We start from the raw sequence: 19,584 nt of genomic DNA on the forward strand, positions 1-19,584 counted from the left end.
AACGTCATTCCAACATTCATTAATTTTGCAATGTTTTCTAAGATAGTCCTTAAATTTCTTCCAATCTTCTTCCGCCGTCTGTCTTCCCTGGTCTCGGATTCTGCCAGTCATTTCTGCCAGTCCCATATAGTCTATCACCTTCATCTGCCATTCTTCCAAGGTGGGTAGATCTTGTGTCTTCCAAAGCTTTGCGATGAGAATTCTTGCTGCTGTTGTAGCATACATAAAGAATGTTCTATCCTTCTTTAGCAGTAATTGGCCGACCATGCCCAGGAGAAAGGCCTCTGGTTTCTTCAGAAAGGTATACCTTTTTAAATACCTTTTTCATTTCATTATATATCATTTCCCAGAAAGCCTTAATCCTTGGGCATGTCCACCAAAGGTGAAAGAATGTACCTTCATTTTCTTTACATTTCCAACATTTATTATCAGGAAAGTGGTAAATTTTTGCAAGCAAGCTTGACTGGGGTCATGTACCACCTATAAATCATTTTCATAATATTCTCTCTTAGGGCATTACATGCCATAAATTTGGGTCCACAACTGTTCCCAGTCAGCAAACATAATGTTATGACCAATATCTTGAGCCCACTTGATCATAGCTGATTTAACCGTTTCATCATGCGTATTCCATTTCAACAGCAAGTTATACATTCTTGATAATATTTTAGCATTGGGTTCTAACAGTTCTGTTTCCAATTTTGATTTTTCCACCTGGAAGCCAATTTTCCTGTCCAATTTGTAGGCCTCCATTATTTGGTAATAATGGAGCCAGTCTCGCACTTTATCTTTTAATTTCTCGAAACTCTGCAATTTCAATTTATCCCCTTCTTGTTCCAATATTTCCCAATATTTCGGCCATTTGGACTCCATATTGAGTCTTTTCACTGCCTTTGCCTCCATTGGCGACAACCACCTTGGAGTTTTGTTTTCCAGCAAATCTTTATATTTAATCCAGACATTATACAATGCTTTTCTGACAATATGAGTTTTAAAAGCTTTGTGAGCTTTAACCTTGTCATACCATAAATATGCATGCCACCCAAAAATATTGTTAAAACCTTCTAGATCCAAAATGTCTGTGTTCTCAAGAAGCAGCCAGTCTTTCAACCAGCAGAATGCTGCTGATTCATAGTAAAGTTTAAAGTCTGGCAGGGCAAATCCACCCCTTCCCTTTGCATCAGTTAATATCTTAAATTTTATTCTGGGCTTCTTGCCCTGCCAGACAAATTTAGAAATATCTTTCTGCCACTTCTTGAAACAGTCCATCTTGTCCACAATTTGCAATGTTTGGAACAAAAACAACATTATAGGCAATACATTCATCTTTATAACTGCAATTCGACCAAACAAGGAAAGCTTCAGATTTGACCATATTTCTAAATCTTTTTTCACTTCTGTCCAACATTTCTCGTAATTATCTTTAAATAAATTCACATTTTTAGCTGTCATATTGATCCCCAAATATTTCACTTTCTTAACCACAGTTAGGCCTGTCTCATTCTGAAACCTCTCCCTTTCAATAACTGTTAAGTTTTTCTCTAAAACCTTGGTTTTTAATTTATTCAATTTAAATCCTGCCACATGACCAAACTCTTGAATTAATTCTAAAACCCTTTTAGTACTAGATTCTGGCTCTTGTAATGTAAGTACCAGATCATCTGCAAATGCTCTCAATTTGTACTGTTTGACTCCGACCTGTACCCCTTTAACCAGCTGGTCCCTTCTAATCATGTTCAGCAAAACCTCCAGGACTGATATAAAAAGTAATGGGGAGATTGGGCACCCCTGACGTGTCCCTTTTTCTATCTTAAATTCTTCCGTAACCACATTATTTACAATTAGTTTAGCTTTTTGCTCAGAGTATATTGCACCTATACTGTTTTCAAACCGTTGGCCTACCCCCATCCCCCCCTACCCCTACCCCTTGGGTCAGCAAACTGTTTTAGCCATGGGCCGGTCCACTGTCCCTCAGACCATGTGGTGGGCTAGACTATATTTTGCAAAAAAAAAATTAAAAAAATTGAACGAATTCCTATGCCCCACAAATAACCCAGAGATGCATTTTAAATAAAAGCACACATTCTACTCATGTAAAAACACACTGGTTCCCGAACCATCTGTGGGCCGGATTTAGAAGGCAATTGGGCCGCATCCAGCCCCCGGACCTGAGATTGCCTACCCCTGATGTAAATCAATGATATTTTTCCACATCAGTGTTGGGTGAGCCACTAGTTTTGTTGAATTGGAATATAACTTTTAAGTAACAAATGTCATTTTTAATATGGAAAAAAGGAATAGAATATTCTACAAAATATTTTAAATAAAGAAATTACAGGACTGTCTCCAGAAACTATTATTATATTTGCTATTTCATGACAATGAATGAAGACTACAGAAGCTGCTCAATCCTTCAGCTGCTTGCTTTGGGGCATTGTTGTTCTAGCATGATGCCTCAAAGGACGCACTTAATAGAAGAGGTTTTTTTCTGTAGAGTCTGCTACTGTGCAGGTGTCGACGCTGGTGAGTATAACTTGCTAAATGGTGGCAGAGAGCAAGGCCTTCTCTGTTGAGGCACCTCAACTGTGGAACTGTCTCCCTCTAGAAGCAGGAATGACAACATCTTTGGTTGTGCCATCACCAAGCAAAAGCACACCTGCTATCCTGGACCATGGGGGGGGGGGGAATAGTAGTGTTTCTCCTTAATACATGTGTGTTTTTTGTATGCTCCTCTGGTTTACTGTGGCTGGTACTATTAATTATTGTGTTTTAATTGTTCTCTGTGTTGTACAATATTTTCTCTATGTTAGAAACTGCACTGTCTACAAAATTTCAAAGCGAAACAACTATTCCGTGCCCTCTCATAATTTCATTTTATATCTTGTATAACCTGTTGTTTATAGCAGGGATAACTTGAAAACAGCGCATAGCCCCATCTTGAAAATGTTTGTATCGCTTGAAAGGTTGTTTTTCAGGCGCATTGAAGCTTTGAATTCATGAATGAAACAGGTTTGGTATCAAAGTGATCCGAAATGTGATGTTTTTCGGAAAATAAACTTGTCTGCTTTGAAGCTGGATGTGTTAAAATGAAGCTGAAGTCTTTAAAGATTTGCTTCTTCTATAATCCCCTTTCAAGCAGAAGAAAAGTGACAGAATCAGCTTCTGTACTGGCCAGAGCTCACAAGTCAATTGGTTAGAAGTTTTTCAGTGTGATAAACAGCTCTCATTGTGTTCTCCGCAGGTAGTATTGTATCCAACATCCAATAGCTCAAAGTCACCTGAGCTGCATAAAATGATCGTCCCCAAAAACAGCCAAGACTCTGATTTGAGGATAAAGCTGGCAGTGAGGATGGATAAACCAGCACACATGAAGCATTGCGGGTGAGTTTTGCAAGCAGCAAAATTTTAATTCTGTTTCCAGTGGACACATAGTTTTTGTTTGGTTTGTTTTTTGTTCTACTGTATAATCCAAAGGGAGGGGGAATTAAAGAAGTAATGCAAGTATGACTAGAGGAAATGCAAGCTTTGTTTAAACTAAGAGTAACTTGTGGCTTGAAATGAATGTATAATAGAGTCATTTGAGGATCAAAAGCAGTCAGGGAAAACTAATATATGCAAGAATGAAAATTCACTGGATTTTTAAAAGACATGCACTTGAATTTTGGCATTACGGTTTCCATCAACGGTTTTTTTTAATGAATTATTCCTGTCTCTTGTGTATGAAAAAAATGCTACATGCAGTTATTTTCTATTGTAATTTTCTAAGAGTTTGAGATCTGCTCATCATTCCTCATTCCCTGTGAATAGTCTAAAACATCAGTTTCCAAGTAGCTAAGTATTGCAGACCTTTTTTCAAAAGCCAAGCTATGGACCCCCTACTTCTGAAAGTTTTGATAACTTTATGGGTCTGTCGACCACCAATTGGGAACCACTGGTTTTAAAAGATGGTGATTTCCATACCCGGGGTCACCTCAGGTGGCAGGCTAAGGACAGTTGAGAGGGGCAGCAGATCTGTGCCCTGAGAAACATACCACTCATTACCTGTTGTGCTTGTTGTTCCAGCTCTTCTGCCACTGCCCGTGTTTCTGTCTGGCCTCCTTTTCCCTTTCTTACCCCTTTAGCACAGTGGGGCTTTGCCAGGCCGTCTCCAGTTGCCTCAGGCAGAAGAGGTGGCGCCATTTTGTATTTTGTCCCAAGTAGCACAACGTCTGGGGCTGGCCCTCACTGTTGCCCATAATGCCTTGGCAACCCGTTTTTGAAATGAAGGGGGTCATGGGAAAATCAGGTTGCGAGGTGACAGGAAAATCTCCCTGTTCGGGGGGGGGGCAGGATAAAAAATTGCACTGGGCATGCCTCAGCTCTTGGGCCCACTCAAAGTAGCTCAATGGATCCTGCTCTAGCAGTAGTACTAGCACTAGCAGCAGCAGCAGCAGTAGTAATAATAATAAATAATAATAATAATAATAATAATAATAATAATAATAATAATAATAATAATATAATTTATACCCGCCCATCTGGCTGGGTTTCCCCAGCCACTTTGGGTGGCTCCCAACAGAATATTAAAAACGTGATAAAACATCAAACATTAAAAACTTCCCTAAACAGGTCTGCCTTCAGATGTTTTCAAAAAGTCAGATAGTTGTTTATTTCCTTGACATCTGATGAGAGGGCGTTCCACAGGGCGGGCGCCACCACCAAGAAGCCCCTCTGCCTAGTTCCCTGTAACCTCACAGTGAGAGAACCACCAGAAGGCCCTCAGAGCTGGACCTCAGTGTCCGGGCTGAATGTGTCAGGAGCTGGAGGAATCTGTGAGTGGCTGCCCCATGTTGTGCACCACTGAATAACTTTCTCAGGGAAGAACAACTGACTCTGCCTACCCCGGGATCACTGCTAGACCTTTATGACCAGGAAGGAGTGGGAAAGCCTTCATTTTTTAACTTGCTACTTTTTTTTGCAGCTGAGCAATATCATTTGGCGTGGTGTGATATAACTGTGGAATCACCCTTCCAACACCAGCAGCTTGCCAGCATGGTAGTATAGCGTCAGGAACTGGCTGGATGAGGGAGGGCACTGAAGACGACAACTTAGATCCTGGTGGTGGGGCAGTCTGTGGAAGGGGCGAACTGAGAGGTGCTAGAAGCAGGGGGGTTGAGTGATCAAGGGGGGCCAGGAGAAGTAGGGCCTTCCAGGACAGGGTTAGAGGCTGTGAGTCACAGTGTGAGGACAGACAAAGAAGAATCAGAGGTTGCCCCTCTGCTACACAGCAGTAGGACAATCCCATTCCTGATGGTTCACCTCCCCCTGTGACAGCGCGGTTGAGGAGAGTTCTCGACGCTGCTGAGCAACAGGCCGGACAGGCCCAGAGGAGGAGCTCACCCCCTCGACTCAGCCTGTCTGCTTGGGAAGGATCCAGAGTCATGGTTCCCAACATGGGGCACATGCCCCACAGGGGGGCAATTTGATTTTTAAGGGGGGCAATTCGAGAATGAGTTATCAACATTTATAGTGGTACCTCGGGTTAAGTACTTAATTCGTTCTGGAGGTCCATTCTTAACCTGAAACTGTTCTTAACCTGAAGCACCACTTTAGCTAATGGGGCCTCCTGCTGCCACTGCGCCGCCGGAGCACGATTTCTGTTCTCATCCTGAAGCAAAGTTCTTAACCTGAGGTACTATTTCTGGGTTAGCGGAGTGTGTAACCTTAAGCGTATGTAACTCGAGGTACCACTGTAATGGCCTTTTAGGCTTCCTCCACATGAATAGGAGTTCACTTTTTGAATAAGAAGAACTATGTGGGCATGCATCAGGATTTTAGAGATGCTTAGGTGGGGCATGGCCCAAAAAAGGTTGAGTACCACTGATGCAGAGTGAAAGGCAGGAGGGGGAAGCTAGTGGTCAGTTTCAGCAACGTCTCAGCTGGGTTAAGATGAACCAGAGGACTCTCCTGTTATTTTCTGTTAATAAAGAGCTAATTGCATTCTGTGCCTCCTGTGTGTTTGCCTGCCCTGTGGTTGACCAGGCTCCTCAACATCTCCTTGACAAATAGACAGGGCTCATGGACAGCAACAGTGGAATTAACCTTGAGTTCCTACCAGTGTGTCTGTGCAGCCTATGGTTTCTCCACTGCCTGTCTCAGCCCTGTCTCAGCTGCAGAGGTGGTTAGACCCGGCTACTGTCGTTGTTTAGTCGTTTAGTTCTGTCCGACTCTTCATAACCCCATGAGCCAGAGCACGCCAGGCACTTCTGTCTTCCACTGCCTCCCACAGTTTGGTCAAGCTCATGTTAGCAGCTTCGAGAACACTGTCCAACCATCTCGTCCTCTGCCGTCCCCTTCTCCTTGTGCCCTCCATCTTTCCCAACATCAGGGTCTTTTCCAGGGAGTCTTCTCTTCTCATTATGTGGCCAAAGTATTGGAGCCTCAGCTTCACGATCTGTCCTTCCAGGGAGCGCTCAGGGCTGATTTCCTTCATAATGGATAGATTTGATCTTCTTGCAGTCCATGGGACTCTCAAGAGTCTCCTCCAGCACCATAATTCAAAAGCATCAATTCTTCGGCGATCAGCCTTCTTTATGGTCCAGCTCTCAGTTCCATACATCACTACTGGGAAAACCTTAGCTTTAACTATACGGGTCTTTGTTGGCAAGGTGATGTCCAGTATCCCTGCCAAGAAAACTCCCATGTCCCTGACCCCGCTACTACTTGTTCCTAAATGCCAGTGTGTCCCATGTTCTTGGTTACCCTTCGGTCCTGATTTGCTGTTTGCTTCCAGTGCCCTCCTTGTTCCTTCATCCTGCCTCCTAAATTTGTCCCAGCCTCGCTCACTGGTGCCAAACACGGACCTGCTGGGCTCCCAGCTCATATCACCCTGCAGCCCATGGCCCGGCTCTGACGGGAACAAAAAGCCTCGGCGACGCTGTTCCCCACAGTTAAGTGTGAATGCCTTCACAGGGAAACGGCAATAATAATAATAAAAAACTCTGCCTGCGAGGGAACAAACCGTTCCTTGTGTACCAAAACGAAAAGGTCACTGTATAAATAATTTATGGCAGGATTTTTAAAAATTTATGAAAAATACTATCTTTGAGCTCCAAGCGAGGGGAGCGGTTTCAAATGATTAGGATGTTACTGTTCTGCCTACAGTCCGCAAACAGTACAGTTGCCCCTCTCGAAGAGGACCTCCCTACATCCAGTGGTTTTAGAAAATCAGTTCCCAGGTTCTAATATTACCTTCCTTGGTAAGGTGATCGAGAGTGTGCTAGCCAGGTAGCTGCACATATGTCCAGAAGCAGATTATCTGGATATGTTTCATTCTTGTTCCAGGCTGGTTTTAGCACTTGGCCACCCTGGTTATCCTTGGAGAGACAGGAATGTGTCTGTTGCTTTTCCTTGATCTCTCAGTGACTTTCAACACCATAGAACATGGTGCCCTTCTGGAATGATTCAGGGAATGGAGGCACTGTATTACAAAAAATAAAATTGTGGGTCTGTCTCCACCCCGATCCCTTTAATCCCCCAATCTCACTCCAATCGTTAATCTCCACTCGTCAACTGATGAGCGGAGATTAAATCCTGCTGCCTACTCTGTGAAATCTGCAACAGGAGAACAGGATCACACAGCCAGGGCAGGATTGAAGCAATGGGTTTCCCAAACCCCAAAACTGACTGTGCAGGCAGTTTTTAAACTGCACCAAAATCCCCATTTCTCCTTAGCTAAATGCATAAACTTTAGCCTTTGAGCAAATGCAAAACAAGAGCACAGCTCTCTCCCTTATCAGTTTGACGGCAAGACTGGCCTTGACTTTACCAGTAGAACGGACACAGACATATCTTATGTCCTGACCACAAATGACGCAGAGACCCAAGTCTGGGACTAACGCCAGAGCATGTTCTTGGAAGTAGTGACCTCTTGCTCCAAGATAGGAGTAGGAACAGGAATAACCTTTTATGTTCAGGAGTGCAGGAAGGAAATCCCTTTTATGGTTAAGAGTGCCGGAGCAGGAACATATGTGATGTCAACCTGTGTACGTACGCCGACGTGGTTGGGCTCCTAGGGGCGGAGTGAGAGGGTGCCTGGAGGATATATAAACTGCATGAAACCTGTCATTTCTTTGTACTTGCTGTGGACTCACCACGCAGGTGCCTTCTGCTATCCGGAGAGCAGAATAAACTCTTTCTTTGAAACAACCTCGGTGTCATTTTGACTTCCTTCCTCCTGTCCCGGAGCAACGCAGACCCAATCGGTGAACTCCAATAAGGCTACAGGATCAAATCTTGTCCTCTCATCCGTCAGCTGACATCTCCAGTGGCGTCTTGTCAGGGGGCTGTTGGGAGAATGCAGGTCATCTACAGGTCAAGAGTATGATTTGAGACACAAAATGCAACTAGCTTATACTCACAAAAGTAAAAAAAACAACGCAACAGAGCTCATTAGAACTAGTTTCCCCTAGTTGAAGACATTGCTGGAACTGGTGTCTGGCCCCTCCTTCCCTCTCTAGATCCCTCAAACTCTACTCCTCCCAAGCGTCCATAGAGTGCAGCGATGGGAAGAGCTTCCTCTCTGGGCCTGTCTGGCGCATTGGTCAGTAATATGCAGGACTCTTCACATTCTGGGTGTCAATGGAGGAGGAGAACTAGCAGGAATAGAGCTGCCCAGCTGCTGTCCAGCTGTAGAAGTAGCTTCTGCCTCCTCTCCACTGGTCTGCGCTCACACAAGACTCTTGGCACCCAGGCCTGTCCTGGAATAGCTTCCTTCTTCCATCCCATCTGTGCCCACTCAAACCTTCTTCTACTACCTCCCAACTTGTCCTTTCAGCAGACTGGTCCCCACTGTCCTGGGTCCATGTCTCCTTTCTTTGTGTCATCCCTGGTGGCCGTCACGCCTCTTCCTCATCCAGTCAGACCCTGACATGTCTGTGGCTAGAAGTGTTTATGCTGGCCTTACATTGGTTCACTGGTACAGCTGTTTCTAGGCTGGGTTGCCCTGGGCTTAGTTGCCCATTCTCTGTTGACCTCCCGTCTGGACTACTGTAATGCTCTCTTTGCGGGGCTGCCCTTGGAAGAGGCCACAGCTAGGGGAGCATGTGGCTGTTAAGCTGGCAAGTATGGCAGCCTGGTGGTACCATGTGTTCTGAAAGTTGAGCACTGGCTTCCCATGAGCTTCCAGTCCCAATTCAGTGTGTTAATACAAAGCCACAATCAGCTTGAGACTCAGGTAGCTAGAACAGTGCTGCCCGCATTATCAACCATCAGACTCTAGAGTCGAGCAGGAAAAAGGGCTCTGTTAGTGGTGCTGCCTTTTGTGAAATGCCCTCCCTGGCGAGGTGCAACTGTCCCCCTCTAATATCTTTCAGGTGGAGCTTAAAAACACTCATTTTCACCCATGCGTTCCAGTGCATGGATAGCTCAGTTGGTTAAAGCGTGATTTCTGATAATGCCAAGGTTGCAGTTTCTATCCTCATATGGGGCAGCTGCATATTCCTGCTTTGCAGGGGGTTGGACTACTGCAATGCTCTCTACGTGGGGCTACCCGGAAACGACAACTAATCCAGAATGCGGCAGCTAGACTGGTGACTGGGGGCGGCCTCCAAGACCACATAGCACCAGTCTTGAAAGACCTACAGTGGTTCCCAGTACATTTCCGAGCACAATTCAAAGTGTTGGTGTTGACCTTTAAAGCCCTAAACCTCGGCCCAGTATACATGAAGGAGCATCTCCACCCCCATCGTTCTGCCTGGACACTGAGGTCCAGCACCGAGGGCCTTCTGGCGGTTCCCTCATTGCGAGAATGAGCAAAGCTACAGGGAACCAGGCAGAAGGCCTTCTCGGTAGTGGTGCCTGCCCTGTGGAACGCCCTCCCATCAGATGTCAAAGAGATAAACAACTACCTGACATTCAGAAGACATCTGAAGGCAGCCCTGTTCAGGGAAGTTTTTAATGTGTCACATTTTAATGTATTTTTAATCTTTGGTGGAAGCCGCCCAGAGTGGCTGGGGAAACCCAGCCAGATGGGCGGGGTACAAATAATAAATGATGATGATGATGATGATGATGATGATGAATGATCCTCAGGGTCCTTTCCAACTCTACAATTCCATTATTCTAGTTGTGAGAGTATGTGGCTGTTTTACACGTTTTTATATGCTTGTTTTTTTCCCCAGTAGTTTTGTTTTATCGCTCTGGTGCTCACAGCCCTGGACTTCTTTGGGAGGAAGGGCAAGGAATGAGATGAAATAAAATATTTGCAGTTTCAACTGTTTCAGCTAACTGCTTGGGACCCAAAGGGTGGATTGTGAAAGCCAACTTTGTCACATCAATTCTCCTGGCTTTGGCCAGGAAGATGGACAGCTTTCCAAGCATTTAATCTCAGTTGAGCATCAGTGGAGCTTGGATATCTAAAATACAGAAGAAGTCTGAAATGCATTGGGACTAACTGATAATATTAATCCCTGGGCACATGCATCCACTGAACAGATAAGCAGACGCACTGGTTTTAACTCACTTAAGGTTAAGTGACTTCAATTAAGTGCAGTGCACGGCTTAAAACAGAGTTAACCTTGGATTTATGGTAGGTAGTTCACAATATGGTATTGTATGTATGGTATTGTCAACTACAGTATGTATGGTGTTGACTGCTGCTTGTGGAACTGAGACCCGATTTGCACTTTTAGAGTATTGTACTAGAACCTGAGAGAGCAGGGTTCAAATCTCCACTCAGCCAAAAAGCTCACAGGCTGATCTTGGGCCAGTCACCAGCTCTTAGCGTAACCAACCTCACAGGGTTTTTGTGAGGATGAAATGGGGAGGAGGAGAACTACCTTGAGATCCTTGGAAGATAAAAGTGACATATAAATATAATTAGTAATAATAATATGAATAATGAAACACTACCATGTGGGTGGCGTTGTGGGTTAAACCACAGAGCCTAGGACTTGCTGATCAGAAGGTCGGCGGTTCGAATCCCCGCGATGGGGTGAGCTCCCGTTGCTCAGTCCCTGCTCCTGCCCACCTAGCAGTTCAAAAGCACGTCAAAGTGCAAGTAGATAAATAGGTACAGCTCCGGTGGGAAGGTAAACGGCGTTTCCGTGCGCTGCTCTGGTTCGCCAGCAGCTTAGTCATGCTGGCCACCTGACCCAGAAGCTGTACGCCGGCTCCATCGGCCAATAAAGCGAGATGAGCGCCGCAACCCCAGAGTCGGCCACAACTGGACCTAATGGTCAGGGGTCCCTTTACCTTTAGCATGCAGCTTTAAACAGCCATGGCTTCCTCAAAAGAACCCTGGATTTGTTCAAGTTGCTGGAAGTTGTCAGGAGACCCCTTTTCCCCTCACCAAACTACAATTCCCAGAGTTCCCTGGGAAGAATCATAGAATCATAGAGTTGGAAGAGACCACAAGGGCCATCGAGTCCAACCCCCTGCCAAGCAGGAAACACCATCAGAGCACTCCTGACATATGGCTGTCAAGCCTCTGCTTCAAGACCTCCAAAGAAGGAGACTCCACCACACTCCTTGGCATCAAATTCCACTGTCGAACAGCTCTTACTGTCAGGAAGTTCTTCCTAATGTTTAGGTGGAATCTTCTTTCTTGTAGTTTGGAACCATTGCTCCGTGTCCGCTTCTCTGGAGCAGCAGAAAACAACCTTTCTCCCTCCTCTATGTGACATCCTTTTATATATTTGAACATGGCTATCATATCACCCCTTAACCTCCTCTTCTCCAGGCTAAACATGCCCAGCTCCCTTAGCTGTTCCTCATAAGGCATCGTTTCCAGGCCTTTGACCATTTTGGTTGCCCTCCTCTGGACACGTTCCAGTTTGTCAGTGTCCTTCTTGAACTGTGGTGCCCAGAACTGGACACAGTACCCCAGGTGAAGAAGGGAGGATTGAGCGTTAAACCACTGTGAGAATTACAGCTCTATGGGGTGGGAGGCCTCCAAACAACTCTCCACACACTCAACAAACTACATTTCCCATGAATCTTTAGGGGAAGTCATGACTTTTTAAAGTGGAATGATACTACTTTAGATGTAAAGTGCAGCCAGGGCCGTGTGGACCTAAGGGGGAAAACATACCAGTACTTCTTAGAACGGGTTCCTTCTAGCATGTATGCTATATGTTCATCTTGACTTGGAAGAAATGCCTAGCTTTGAAAGTAACATTACCTGAAAAATACGTTTGGTTGGATGGGTTATGTTTTAGCATAGCCTAGTGGCCAACAGCACGTATTACATTGTCAAGCCAAAATATTTTAAAAACTCATTAAAAGTTGCTAAATAAAACAAGCAAATACAGAGTTATTGACAAGGGAGGGGACAAACAAGAAAGCAAAGAGGAGGAAACATTCTTTATAAGTTTTAGTTGTTCTCAGTATACTTGTTTGCTTGTGCCTCAGCTGTTTACTACTAACTTAAGAGACACACAAACCTGCTAAGTCATACTAGCGGTTCATACAATTCAGTATTATCTGCTTTGTGAGGCAGGAGCTCTAGTTAAATATGTTAAGTTAAATTAATTGGAGAAGCTTGAAAATAACAGATAGGCTTAGGATTTAATCAGGTAATGGGATGAATTAGTATATTTAATACTGAATTGGAAAGGAAAACAAAAGGATGTTAATTTTATAAGAATAGTGGTTTTGGAAAACCGTTAAAATGATATACACTGAAATTCAACCAGAGGGATACGAGGAAGTCACTTTACAATGTTAGTAAGTTTGATTTAAATACGGTAGAGATTTATGTTTGTTTGTTTGTTTAAAAAACATTTGGAAAATCAATAAAAAAAATTGGGGGGGGGGAACAAGAAAGGCAGCAGCTCTGCAGGATCTGAGCAGACCCTTTCCTGGCTGTTTCAAACCCTTTGTTTGGAGGTTAATATGAGCTGATCTGCTGATCTGTGGGTTGTATTATTCATTTTTGCAGGGGTGTGGATTTTGCAAACATCTTGGATTTTTGTTTTTGTTTTTATTTCAAAGCGTAAATCAGTTAAGGCTGTGTGCATCTTTTGTTTCCAGCTGTGAGAAAGTCGATCAAGCCTTGCCACAGATTGCATTGGGAATTCCAATCATTTCTGAGAATGGAATCTCTACAGTTTCCTAATACGTCTTTGCTCTGTTTTTTAAAACTGCGAACCCTGCAAACACTCGTGGCAAAGTGTGCCAAGCCTTTGTCATGAGAGGGCAGTCTCTTCATCAGATCTTATGGTGTGGGCAAGATGATACTGGTGAATGGGGGGGGGGTGCACTTTAGATACCCTGTACCTAAGCCATTTGGGGCTTTTTACACAATATTCAGCGCAGTAATTGTTTCCGAAAGCATCTTGGTGACCAGTGCAGATGTTTCAGAGAAGGAGGGCAGAATTTTACCAGACTGCCCCAGACACACACACACTCTCTCTCTCTCTCTCTCTCTCTATATATATATATACACACACCGTATTTTTTGCTCTATAAGACTCACTTTTTCCCTCCTAAAAAGTAAGGGGAAATGTGTTTGCGTCTTATGGAGCGAGTGCAGGCTGCACAGCTATCACAGAAGCCAGAACAGCAAGAGGGATTGCTGCTTTCACTGCGCAGCGATCCCTCTTGCTGTTCTGGCTTCTGAGATTCAGAACATTTTTTTTCTTGTTTTCCTCCTCCAAAAACCAGGTGCGCCTTGTGGTCTGGTGCATCTTATAGAGCGAAAAATACGGTATATAAAAGCATAAATGTCTAGCCATCCTGGAATGTTATGGGACAAAAGCACAGGTACTTTCTAAGCTACCTCTGTAAAATGGCAATGAGTGTGGTAAGGCTGCAGCAATGAAGCACACAATAAGACAACACAATAAAGCACTATAAAAGGTAAAGGGACCCCTGATCATTAGGTCCAGTCGTGACCGACTCTCGGGTTGCGGTGCTCATCTCGCTTTATTGGCCAAGGGAGCTGGCATACAGTTTCCGGGTCATGTGGCCAGCATGACTAAGCTTCTTCTGGTGAACCAGAGCAGTGCACAGAAACGCCTTTTACCTTCCCGCCAGAGTGGTACCTATTTATCTTTTTGCACTTTGACGTGCTTTCGAACTGCTAGGTTGGCAGGAGCAGGGACTGAGCAACTGGAGCTCACCCCATCGCGGGGATTCGAACCGCCGACCTTCTGATCGGCAAGTCCTAGGCTCTGTGGTTTAACCCACGGCGTCACCCGCATCCCAGTATAAAGCACTATAACGCGAGGTCAATTTGCAGCTTAGCGTATTTTTCTGCGAGTTTGTTTTCATGCTGTGTGTTCAGGCTGCCAAAAATATTGATGTTGATTCTGACATTTCAATCTTCCTGCATCAAGTTGCATGCCATAGGTTGAATCATAGGAAATAAAGTTTAGTTTTTGCCATAAAAATGTGATGGCATTTCAACCTTTTAGGTATTCGTTTGTTCTTGTTCTGAACAAAATGAATAGATTTAAATCAGTTTACCCCAAAAATAAGGAAATAAGATTTGAACATTGCAGAGCAGGTGACATGCAGAAATTATTTTAATGAGTCATTGCATAATGATGATGATATTACATGCAAAAGGGTTAGGGAATAAAGAAACAGAAGTGTACATCCTCCTGATAGATCCATAGAGAACAGATTATAGCAACGAGCTTGATCTTAATTTTTTTTTTTCTGGCAATAATTGCTAGTAAAGGGATCTTGGAGACCTTTGTAACAAGTTGCAGCCATTTTAATTGCAGAGAGAAGCCGAGAGGCTTTTAATTGCCAGAAGATATATTACTAAACGAGGTATCACTTTGCATTCATTTCAGAGTAATTAGTCTGAAATATTTGCAAAACTTGGGGGAAACCAGATACAAACTCAACTTTTTTTAACCACAGTTTGGACTAACGTCCCATACAGTGCTATGCAGATGAAAGGTTTCCTTAGTGGTTTAAGCTATAATCCTGTGATTGGTTGGCATTTAAGCCAATTGACTGCTCTGGGAATAAACTCTCAACTGTGTATTGGCCTCATCAGCATGTTTCAATCATGGGGGAAAACATCTGAATCAGGTTCTTTCAATTTAAATAAATAATCTGCTGTGATACTTTTATGCACTCATCAACACTGCAATAGAGCTTCAGTGCAATCACATTTATTTTTTACTGAGTTATTAAAGCTCTAGTAGGAGACAAACTATTTCAGAATGCTTACAATGTTCCCCCTGCCCCCTTTTTTGTCTTACCTGATTTGCTAACTGCCTGGAGCTTCTACTGCCAGGCTTGTAGAATTTTTGTTTTTGTATAAAATAGTATTTTATTGGCGTCCAATAGCCCTGATTCTTCTTATTTCCACTTACCTAGACATTGCTTTGAGCCACTTTCCCCATACTTAAGTACAGGTACCTCGGGTTAAGAACTTAATTCATTCCAGAGGTCAGTTCTTAACCTGAAATTGTTCTTAACCTGAGGTACCACTTTACCTAATGGGGCCTCCTGCTGCCGCCGCGCCGCAAGCATGCGATTTCCGTTCTCATCCTGAAGCAAAGTTCTTAACCCGAGGTAATATTTCTGGTTTAGTGGAGTCTGTAACCTTAAGCGTATGTAACCTGAAGTGTATGTAACCTGAAGCGCATGTAACCTGAGGTACCACTGTAAGAATTGAGCCACATCTCTTTCTATTTATTCCTTTATTTCTTTTGTGATTAGAGTTATTTTATGCATACCCCATGTAATACAGCCTTCATGGCATGACAATAAAGATACCTGGTGCATAATTCTCATTAGAATAGCAAAGTACTGCATCTTTATTTTATTTTTCTATGCTGGCTTGTTTGGTAAGTAATAAAGGATTAAGAGGTCGAGCAGGTAATAGTCTTTTAAAAAGGTAAAGGTAAAGGACCCCTGACAGTTAAGTCCAGTCGCAGACGACTCTGGGATTGCAGCGCTCATCTTACTGTACAGGCCCATCAGCCCCAGCTATCAGCATCCATGGTCCCTAGGGATGATGGGAATTGTAGTCTTGCAACATCTATAAATCCACAGGTTTCCCCATCCTTGATACAGATGCACATTTATGTCTGTCCCTTTGGCGTGGATGGGAAACTTACATGTGTTGACTGTTGTCACATTAAGATGTTTCCCCATGTCTGAGTACTAAATATGTGCTGTTTCTTGTTGTGCATGTTATCTCTTAACCTATGGCTGCGCTCAACACAACTTGTGGTCAGCTTTGAGGGGCTTCTGTCTCAAGATAAAACAAAGCTCTGTTTTCCCCCACAAAAGCATGTTTTGTTTCTCTGGAGTCTGGCCTATTTCTTGTGCATCTGTTTAGGCTCATTCCAGTTCTTTCTAGCATTGAGGAGAGAGAAAAAAAATACTTCATTGTGAAACACTTACAGCTTCCATTTTGATTACATATTGAGAAGCATTTAATTATCTTATCTCATTTAATTAGCTTCGCTGCTGGGGTCAATTGCTTTTTTATTAGCATGGCAGACTTCCGACTTTGATTGGCATGAAATAACATAAAACGCCGTATTTCGTTTTAAGACGGCACACTTCCGAGGCTTTGGCCGTTCTGTCATTTTATCAAACTGTAACATGTTATGTTGTGCGTATTTCTATCAGGACCAGCAGAACGTCTCTGCTTTCTGATCAGGGAATTTGAAGGCAGAATGTTCCTAACTTTCTGAATGAGCAGACACAGAAAAAGTCTGTAATCCAGAACAGTGGTGCAGTTTGAATTTCTATGTTCCTTAGCACCCTTCCTGAAGTTAGTGGTGCATATTTTTAAAGCTAATTTAAATTTTGTGATGAAAATATAGCAGTCCCTTAAATTCACGCGTGAAATGCTAGTCCACTCGTCTCCACATTGATAGTGGATGTGGGCATAGACAAAGGCTACACAAAAAGACTTGGTTAGCGTGTAACTATGGCTTAGTGTTGGCAAACTACGGCCCAGGGGCCGGATGGGCCCCCCCCCCAGCTCGTAAATCCGGCCCACAGACCCTGCCACCCGCTTGGTCAGTTCTTGCGCAGGGACTTGCGTGACACTGGCACGGCTTCTGATTGGCTGCAGGAAGCTCCTGCGGCCAATCCAAAGCTGTGGATGGCTCTGGGCAGGTGGCGATGCTGGCGCGGCTTCTGATTGGCTGCAGGAAGTTCCTGCTGAGGTAAACCTGGCGTGGCCATGGATGGAGAGGTGAGCGGGCAGACAGTGGGTCTGGACTGCACCATGGGCATCGTGACGGGCACGTCGTGGGGCTTCAGATGGAGCTTGGTGCACCTGTTGGTCCCGCACCTGGTACCCGGCTCGGCATTGCTGCTGGTGGCGCACTCGGCGGCCACGTTGGAGCAGCTGGAGGGCAATCTGTGCGCCGCCTGCCCGCCGACCTGGCCTTGGACAACAGGCCGCAGTGTGTGGTGCATGCCGCCTGGGAGCTTCGCGGGGATGGGCTGATGGAACAGCTGCTGCTGGCCAACAACGCCAGTGAGCAGAGGCACCAAGCACGTGCAGAGTACATTCTTCCTCCAGGTCCAGAGGCAGCTAGAGGACCAGCTTGCAGGGTATTTATATTTTTCTAAATATAGTCTGACCCCCCACAAGGTCTGAGGGACAGTGGACCGGCCCCCTGATGAAAAAGTCTGCTGACCCCTGGCTTAGCGCAAGTGTGCACTCTCCCAGACAGGCCACTTTGCTCTTCCACTGCTCCTGCTGTTGCTCTGCACCATGGTTTGGCTTAGCTCGTAGTTTGTCTTCTCCAGACAAACCATGGGCTACAAACTGAGAACAAGCCTTGTGGCTCGTGGTTTGTCTGGCGTGAGACAAACCATCACTTAGCAGCACAGCAGTAACAGGACCCAGAAGTAGAGCAGAACAGCCACGCTCTCTTATCTGGGAGCCCACACGTTCCTGCTAAGCCATGGTTTGGTTTGGTTTGGCTTGGCATTGCAAGCTAACAAGGTCACAGATTTCCATGAGATTGAGTAGCCTGTGCTGTCAGGAATGTGTGCAGATGTGTGCAGATGTTCAACGTGAAGTTGGGGAAGGGTCTGGAAGCCACATACTTGAGGATGACATGTGAGGTAGGGAGCTTCAATTCTCCATCGTGAAGGGAGCCATCAAGGTACATTAATGGCCCCATTGGAACTTAATGACTCTTGCTATATAGGCATTGCCGTACAGAGAAGAAGCTAGACCAATCTCCTTTGGGTTATGAGATTGTATTTTGCACAATGTTCGTACCACAGAAAGAAAGGCATGGCTCTCAATAACTGCATAGTCCCTGTTCTGCTATATTTAGCAAGGTGAAAAGCTGTTGAGGGAGTAGATTTTTAGTGTGAAATGGCTTGTAAGGAATTATTTGGAGCAGGAGTGTCCTCTCTCCCAGTCGCTGCTCTGCTTAGCCTGAAGTCACACACAGGTGTGATATTTGGTTATAGAAATCCCTCAGAGGAAACTATCACAGAGCTAATTGTAATAAGACTCATTCTTACTAAAGTGGTGAATCTTTGGGCTGTACCATTTCAGACTTGCAGGTAGGCAGGTGCTCTGTAAGGGGGAGGGAACACACCCTGAATTTTATCTTGGAGGGTCCCCAACCTCTTTCTTCTCCACAGCCTTCATCAATATATGTGACTTTCCTAACACGTTGATAGTGGCTGAAATTTCCATTTTACAGACAGTTCCTTCTGTCCAGCGACTTATTTTTTTCACCCTTAAGGTAGTACTAAGTACAGTACAATACGTGTTCAGCTACACAGGCAGTGTTAAAGTGCTTTCAAAAGGCAACTTTGATTATATTGGCATTTGTGATGCCAGGATACAGTTCATGCACAATCTTTGTTATTAATCCGCTGTAGTCTGGTGATCAGTATGAGGTAGCTAAAACTAATACAAGCGGCTTCTGGTCCTCTGTATTAAACAGCATTGGCCACAAGAGGGCACCATGGTTTAAAGGAAAGCTAAGAAACTGTTAAGCCTACGGGTGAACTTGAAGTTCAAAATGTAAAATGGGCAATATGAAAAGCGTTTGGGTTTCATTTTCTAGTGGCAAACTCAAATTTTTGTTTCCAAAGCTTAGTTATATGCAAACTATGTCATGTTGGGTGCCCATTCTATTTTGTTTTGGAAGAATGAAGAAAGACACTATTTCCTGCCTTAAAATGTATTTCTGCTTTCATTTTGGAGAGTGTGCTACATGCAAGTCGTTGCAGTCTTTGATATTGGGCGTTCAGAACTTTTTTGGTTATATCCTTCAGTGATCAGACCTCAGCTACGTCTGTTCAGAGGCAAGTCACAAAGATTTCAGGTTGATAAACTTGCAGTGCCATCCCCCTTAATGCATTTTAGGTGTATATATGTAAGGAGTTTTTAAAAGTCTAAATCAAAAGAACATAAAATATCAATCTGACACATAGAGGAGTTTGAATCCAGCTTCATTGTGCAGGTATATTTGGCAAATAGGCTTGACTTTCCCTGTCAAGAGGGAATGGGGAAGTTACTTGTCTCATTTGCATGTAACGCTAAGCCCATAAACTATGATTTATTAAGCCATACTGAGCCCAAATGCATCTGCTTCGCTCCTCCCTACCATGAAAGAAACCATGAAGAGGCTAGCTTAGCAT

At 44.3% G+C, this 19,584-nt stretch overlaps 1 protein-coding gene across 13 annotated transcripts in view; it reads left to right on the plus strand.

The window, feature by feature from the left end:
• CADPS2 (calcium dependent secretion activator 2) overlaps positions 1-19,584 on the plus strand; it is a 349,563-nt gene that overhangs the window by 181,153 nt on the left and 148,826 nt on the right. For all 13 annotated transcript variants that reach the window (XM_081928821.1, XM_081928827.1, XM_081928826.1 and 10 more), the window contains exon 8: positions 3,242-3,381. In XM_081928821.1, the coding sequence (XP_081784947.1) occupies positions 3,242-3,381 (140 nt within the window). The remainder of the gene's footprint in view (positions 1-3,241; positions 3,382-19,584) is intronic.

This window comes from Podarcis melisellensis, assembly GCF_964234715.1.
Source record: "Podarcis melisellensis genome assembly, chromosome: 10".
NCBI classification, from domain to species: domain Eukaryota; kingdom Metazoa; phylum Chordata; class Lepidosauria; order Squamata; family Lacertidae; genus Podarcis; species Podarcis melisellensis.